The 7,861-nt window shown below is 48.8% G+C and overlaps 1 protein-coding gene across 1 annotated transcript; it reads right to left on the reverse strand.

Moving 5' to 3' along the window:
• Positions 1–2,144: 2,144 nt before the first annotated feature.
• On the reverse strand, positions 2,145–3,914 carry KLHL25 (kelch like family member 25; the record flags this gene model as incomplete). Its single annotated transcript, XM_082005384.1, has 1 exon — positions 2,145–3,914. One exon carries the CDS (start codon positions 3,912–3,914, stop codon positions 2,145–2,147), a length of 1,770 nt encoding a protein of 589 aa, XP_081861510.1.
• Positions 3,915–7,861: the final 3,947 nt, after the last annotated feature.

The raw sequence follows: 7,861 nt of genomic DNA on the forward strand, positions 1-7,861 counted from the left end.
TCCTAGTTTTCTTGTGCTTGTGCCAGGCTCCAGATTACAGGAGGAAAAAAATATCTATACAACCCCTGCAAAGCTGTTTATTAGGTCTGAACAACCCAAATACAGTAGGGAGGAAAAAAGGTAGGAGAGGAAAATAACCTCTGTGACTTTGGAGACTGCTTTTTATTCAGTGGCTTAAGAATCACCTCCCACCTCAAAATATTCCCTATTCTTATTGCCAGCAGTGCAGCTGGTGTTGAGTTTTAATATTCAGATGCATCTGCTACCAGAGAAAATTAATTTTCAGCTCTAGGATGGCTCTTAAAGGGAGGCCTCATTGACCTGAGTTGAAAATGATGGAGTCTTCACACTCTTTGCTGCAATATTTAATAGCTGAGTGGCAGTTAATTAGATTACTGAGCCACTGTGACAGATGCTAGGCAACGCCTGAGGAGCAGAATTGGGAAAGGCCATTATCTTCCAGTGCCAGGAAAGCTCTCAGAGATCTCATGTTAACTCTTTCCACTCTTGCCCTGCCCTCGCTGTGGTCCCACCCATGTTAAAACCAGGTGTTTGGCAAATCAAAGGCCGGCATAGTGCTCTGGGTGCTTTTTTTCCGCCTGAGAAAAGCAGGTGGTCACGTTGGGCAGATGCCTGGCAGAGGTGCCAGGAGTTCCTCGTCAGTTCCCAGCTGGCATCAAAAGAGATGATCAGTGGGAGATGCCAGTAATTTCACCCACTGGGTGATTCCCAGGCGCACCAACCACACCACGTGGGAAGCAGGGAAGTGAGAGGGTGTTAGAGGGTTTGGGCAACATTCCTTCTTCCCTGTATTAAGTGAAGTGGATGTCTATGGAATAATTTCCCTCCCCACAGTCCCCACCTTCCAAATAAAACTCTAAGTGAAGCTTGTCAATCCCGCCCCCGTACGTGAGGGTTTCCCAGCTCCTTCAGCTAGTTGGGAGGCCAACCACCAAAGCAGGGTGATATGTGTTGCCGGCGCTGTGAAACTGCAGACTGAGCTAGCAGATGTGTTATGGACTTCCTGGGAAGATGCTGCTGTGCAGTTGTTGCCCGAATCAATATCTAGCTTTTGCAAGGCAAGGTGAGAAGAGGTTTTGGCCTTTGCCTGGCCAGCTGCATCTCAGCACAGATTCGTGAAGACATGCAAAGCTCAGTGGAGTGAAACTGGTAACCAGAATGGCAACTGGACATGCCACTGGGGAGGAGAGAGGAGGAACCAACTGCTGTGTCCCAGTGGCATTGCAATAGCACCTTCCCTAAGCAAGCGAGAACTGGAGCACCACGATGACACAGGACATCATGAGTTTCCACCAACTTTCTTATTCTCACACACCACAAAACACCGATAAACACATTCTTCTTCTGATTACAAAACCCCCTCCCTCCCACTCAGGTCTCACACAGAAGTCTCAGAAGTTCTGATTTAACAAGCAACAGTCTGGATGTTAAATAAACACCAGGACCATCAAATACACCATGGCTTCTAAGCTTCTGCATCTGCTACCCACTGAAATGTAAATACAGAACATAAAAAGAGATCCAGGATTTGCTGGCATCCCAACGGTCACTTGACTACATATTCATCAACTCTGAATAAATCACCCCAGCAAAAATACTGAACTACTGAGACTTTTTCCAAAGCACTTGTGGCTCTGGTATCTCCCAGGACTCACATCTAACTTTTAGAAATCGTAACCCCCTCAACTGCAGGGGGGGCGGATGTATTCCATGGTGATAGCCATGAGAGCAGGCATGGACCCATCTGCCCTCCCATATCTACCCACACACAGAAGGGTGATGCTGGCCCATCCAGCTAGCTTGGAGCAGAGGGAGAGGGGCTGTGGCCTGTTTGCAACCATCTATGTACATCTATCTCCTATGATACTAAGTGAACCATCTGGAAACAAGAGAAACCTTGGCACTAGCTAGATTTACAACATGGCAGAGCCGATTACTCTTTTCTGGTGCTGCATCCCGCCTTTAAATGTGCCCTTCTCCTAAAACGTGAGCAACCTGGAACCCATGGCTTTGGCACGGTGCGTGGAGACACAACTGAGGTGAGAAAGCAAGTTTCAGTTTAAGAGGAAGAGACCCTTACCTTATTGACCTCCTGGATACAAGCCCTTGAGCCCTCACCCTCATCATGATGGCAGGTGCTTCCAGGTGCTGACAAAAGCTGTGGGGATGAGCGAGTAAGGCACCGTTGTGATACAGTTCCACGTGTCTGACGTAGGGTCATAGCAGTCCAGCGTTTTGCACCTCTGAGTCCCAAAGTAACCCCCCACCACGTAGAGTTTATTCCCCGAAGCCAAAGCGTGGCATGACATGCGCTTGGCTGTCATGTCCCCAATGCGTGTCCACTGGTCCGTTTCGCAGTCAAAGCGGTAGGCAGATGCTGCTGTGAACTCAGTGTCTCCTCCCATGATGAAAATCTGGCTGCCCAGGACAGCGGCTGCTGTGTAGCGCCAGGGCTGTGGGCATTCAGCTTTGATCATCCATCGATTCTCAGCTGGATCATAGCACTGAACTTTGGACACCATGTCTCGGTGAATGCTGGTTCCACCAAAGACAAAAAGCTTGAGTCTGGCGCTCACCACCGCAGCATTGCTCACTCCATCTCTCAAAGGAGCCACCATTGTCCATTTGTTGGATATGGGATCATACTTCTCTACTTGTTTCAAGGAAACAGAAGGAGATGCAGGAAAGACTCCAGCTACTGCAGTGTGTCCACCAACCACATACAGGCAGTTTTCCAATTCAGCCGAGCCATGCCCAAACCGAGCTATTAACATTGGGGCAGCTTTTGACCATTCCTCATGAACCGTGTCATACACCCATACATCTTTTGAGACTCCGTTCTCCGAGCCCCTGCCTCCAGTGACATATACTTTGCAGCCAATGGCACAGGCACTAAACTCCTTCCGTGGACTTGGCAGGTCTGCTTTGGGGATAATTTCCTTTGCTTTGTGATCCACTTGGTAGATCTTATCACACATGAAGGTCTGTCCTCCCAGGATCAGCAAGGTGTGCCCAGCTTTGCGAGGCCTGGCACAGGGACTGGTGACCACCCCATCATTTTGGAGGATCTTCTTCTTGCACTGAATAGCTTCATCCAAGACAAGCTTGTTCCTTTCGTCCACCATGATCAAGTCCTCACAAGCCAAGGCTTCCTTGAGGCATTCAGAAGGAAGCAAGGCCAGACGAACGTTCCTCAGAAGTTCTGGAAGATAAGCCTTCCGCTCATCCAGATCGTATTTCACCCACTGGATGACAGCCTTAAAGACCTTTTCCTCATCCTCAATTTCCAGCTCATCACTGGAGATGAGGTCCAGCAGCGTGTCCTTGGAAAGGTTGTTAAAGTCCTCACTCTTGTGAACAGTCTCAAAGTTGACCAGGCACATCCGCCAAGAGAGCTCATAGAGCCGCCGGCACTGATGAGCGTCCGAGAGCAGCATCATGCCCAGGCAGTTGGAAGGGTAGAGGTTCTTCTCCAGGAACTCAGCCGCTGCGTCTCGGACGTCGTGGAACTGCAGCATGTCTCCAGCCTCCAGGAGGGACTCTGCATTCTCCTCGTTGATGATGATCCGAGAGGAGTAAGCAAAGTCCAACAATAGCTCTAGCACCTCTGGGTGGAGGCTGTCGTGGAAGTTCACCTCATCATCCAGGCTCTCCCGGAGGCCGTTACTAAACATGGCTTCGAAGTATCTGCTGGAGGCAGCCAGCACTGCCCGATGACATGGGAACGACCTGTTTCCTGCCCAAAGGGTGACATCAGTGAACATGCAGTGCTTCCGCAGGGTGTTCAGATGTGACAAGACGCAGTCTGGGTGGGAAGCTTTGTGAAAAAGCAAGATGTTCATGGAGCCGGTGCTAGTCCGGGATTTACGGTTCTCGTGGACACTGACTGACATGATGACAGAGCTCTTGCCTGCAGAGAGAAAAAGAAAAACAGAAAACCCATTATTCTCCTATCCTTATTGATGTAAGGCACAGAGAATATGGGCTATCCAACTCTGGTACACTTGAATCGACCTCAAACATGAAACCCCAGGTGACACCTCAGTGCTCCTGCTCTGTAGGTGCTCCTGCACCCTGGCTTGCAGAGCCTGTGCCTCCTGCTGCTGCTGCACCCTCACATCCTCCAAAAATTTAACTCGGGCTGAGCAGGATGGGAAGGTGGAGTGGAGTGAGGGGGGAAATTCTCCACTTTGGTTTCAGCAACAGAGCAACAAAGTGAAGCAATCAAAACCCAAACTTCATGGTAAATTGTCTCAACAGACCCCAGAGGGTATTGGCAAACCACAGAAAAGTTATTTTTCCTTAGAAAACAGCATTAAGAGAGTAGTCTATCCAGGATAAAGGGCACCGGTCTGTTCTTAGCTCAGCAGAAATCAAGTTTGGCTTCTGATTTTCATGCAGATTATTGCAGGTTTAGGAAAGGCAACTGCAACTGGTTTTATTTATGGAATATTTAGCTACCAGCACAAGCCGAAAGTTTTGAACAAATTTTATCAAACCCTTTCATTGTAGTTTTTGTTGATAAAACTCACCAGGCACTTCATGTGACAAACATTTTGCAGGACAGATTCACACCAGAGAGTAAGACAAAAGAGACAGCTAAATTATGCTTTTTAACAGACAGGCAGAAGCAAACACAAGGCTTTTATTAGCTAATATTTCATTTAAATGCTACCTGATACCGATCCTTGCCTGTGAAAGAAAAACCCTTTGGACCAATCAAATTAACAGCACTTAGATGATAAAATCCAAGTAATTTGCTCCAAAATATTTTAGCCAGCTCTATTTTTTCTCCCATGTAACTAAAGTAGACAGACAGATATGCATACAGTTCCCTCTTACAGCAGAAAATCAGTACCGAAGTTGGTAGCACGACTGTCCTGAGGTTTGAAGAATAAGCCTGAAAAAGAAGCAGAGGGGGGTCCGCTGCTGTGCCCCTGCTACAGGTCCCCGTGACAGCGGACGCAGCAAGGCCGTCGCAGGCACTACACTGGCTGACGTTCATTCTTCAGTAAAAGAGACTCTCCCTGGCTAAATGTGGAGGTTGCCGGTGGGCAGCCCACTGAACGGGCTAAGGATGGGGGCGAGTCACAGAGCTCCGGGGGAGCCGAACCGACACGGGCGCAGCGCAGTGCTCAGGGCAGGGAGGACCCTGCTGGGATGCTCAGGAGCGTCAGGGGCTGCTGCCTGCAGCTCAGCTTCCCTGCAGCACGCGGCAGCCACGAGGAATGGCTACAAGCTGGGCAAAGTGGGCCTAATCCGCAGGAAAAAGGGGTTGCTTGAGAAACACTGTCTGGCTCCGTGACATCTTCTCTCTCACCCAGGACTATTTTGCTATCCTTTTTCTACCCCGTCTTCCCAAAATCACTGCAGTTTGGCTTTGCAGGCTGGAGACACCAGGACTGAAATCCCACAGCATCCCAGTCCAGCCATTAAATTGTTTAGAAATCAGTAATTAGCCACACAGACATAGTTGGGAAAGGGTCTTTGGTTGGGTTCTTTTTGTGGTTGGCTGGGTTTTTATCTTGCTCTTCGCAGCCCGAGGTTTCTCAAGGGTCTTTCTCCCCTGGAAGCACAAGGTCTACGGATCAGCCCCATCCTTCCCAGGAAGGCTGAGCTCACCGCCGTCATCCCAGCCCAGCACTCGGGGTCCCGGGGAAAACCATGAAATGCCAAGAGAGCAGACACAATGCTCCCAGGGTCACAGCCTTGACCTGCCAGAGACCTGGAGCAGCACAACCCTCCCACGCTCCACGGGTGGATGACCGCAGGCAGAGGCGGATGGCCAGATAAGCTGCCTGACTCATGCTCTGCTCACACACTTCCTACTCCCTGCTTCTCCGGCACCTCCAAAAAGAGTCCAAATTCAACAAATAGTTGTGGGCACATCCCTCCTTCCTCACCCCCTGCCATGAATTACTGAGGCTGGTCTTCCCGAGGCCTCACTCATTCCTCGGAGCTGTGTCACAATCAAGGGAAAAGGTCTCTCTCTGCTTCTCCGTGCAGAAAAGGTAGCTTGCCCAAGCAGCCGCAACTCCTGCTTGGCCTCCGAGCCGGGCAGCAGCACTGCCGCAGGTATTCTGGTTGCATGCTCATAGCCAAAATCCCTGCAGCCGAGGTTTGAGGCCGCCAAGCTCATTTTGTTCGTGATCGGAGGCTTTGCGGAATCAAGGCGAAACAGGAAGGAAAATGCCATTATGGAGCAGCACTTTGAAATGCATCTGAAGGAAATGGTTTTCAACATCTACACCCAGAGCAGGGACAACACTAATTTCAGAGGTTATATGGATTCCCGTGTCAAAGCTCTATAATGCTGAAGTGAGGAATACAAATGAAACATTTATGAGTTTGCTAAAAGCTATTGATTTAGGTTCCTATTCCTACAACCTCAGAAACCACCCTGCCATTGCTGCTGCTTTCTTTGATCACAGCTCAGATCAGCTACTCAATGTTAACTTTTGATTTGCTTATGCACAAAAAAAATTAAGCAATTTATATAGGACAGCTATGGAAACAAACACAAAGATTGCAGGAAGGCAGCATCATTTTTTCTGACGCTAAGATTAGAAAAGCCATTACTCAGAATGGAAGGAGCAGGTCATTTTGAAATTAAAAATGTCTATATAAAAGCTGCAGCAGAGCTACTTTATATATATTCACACACACATATGTATATAAAAAAATCTCAGGCTTCTAACATCAAACATCTTGCGCAGGGCACTGGGTAAACCAAATAATATTTCTATGCAATGGGTATTGAAGAGCATCCAGGGAGTAAGCTAGCAGGTTCCAGTCCAGTCCTCATTAGGACTGCTCTTCATATCACCTTGTCCCACTACAGGCACCATCTGGTCCCCAGTATAGCTGCAAGCTTGAAAGCTGAAGAGGCCACAGCCCCTTTACTCGGCCTCTCCTGGAGCTGGGTTATGACACTGGGTATCACTGGTCACAGATCAACAGGGTTAGACAGACCATCAAACTGAAACTAAAGCAGACTCTGCACTTTGGTGTGCAGCCATCTCACCAGCAAGGCTTGCTTGTGGCTTTCCAGCGACTTCAGACAGCTTGTTTCAAGGGCTTCTTGAGTCCTACCGTAGCTGGGCACAAGCAGAAAAGCAGCAGGTACTAATTCTTCCCCTCACAAACACAGCCCACTGCATCTCTCAGTCTACCAGCGAGCTTGGCATCATCCTACCCGTATCAGATGACCAGAAACTGCAGGCAGCAGCTATTTCATCTGATGGGTTTCGTCCAAAAATCCAGCAGCCTTATGAACCTCAGAAGCCTGTAACTAAAAGCATCTTCTACGCTTTTCATGATGTGCACAAACATGCTTCAATTAAAGCAGTGTTTGACTGCAGCGGTGAACAGGCTGGAGCCTTGACATGTGCTCTTACAGGCACTTCTCAGAGGCAGATGCACGCAGAGCAGAATTTGGCCCCCACCACATTCCTCGCTTCCCTTATCCAGCTACTGAGCTAAAGAGAAAAAACAGAAGCCCTCAGAATGAGGAATATTTTACACAAAGGAACCTATCAGTGGCTCCTTCCAAGCTCCCACCTGCTCTGCGAGAGCTCAGGGGTTATCGGAGCTCGCAGCCGGATCTTCCATCCTGCAGGAAGCTATCGCTAGAACAGACGCGTCAATGCGAATAGCGGAAGGCATGACCTGAACAAACTGGGTCCTGGATTTCTCCACGCTGCATTCATTTTTTTTTTCCTTTGAAAGGCAGTTATTGAAAAAAAAAAACAACACCTACTGCATAGCCTTTTAGAATGATCTTACTGCACGCAGAGGCAGATGATAACCCTTCTTCCATATGGATAAGGGCAGAGGGGCA

Source organism: Phaethon aethereus, assembly GCF_964289735.1.
Source record: "Phaethon aethereus genome assembly, chromosome: 12".
In the NCBI taxonomy this organism is placed as follows: domain Eukaryota; kingdom Metazoa; phylum Chordata; class Aves; order Phaethontiformes; family Phaethontidae; genus Phaethon; species Phaethon aethereus.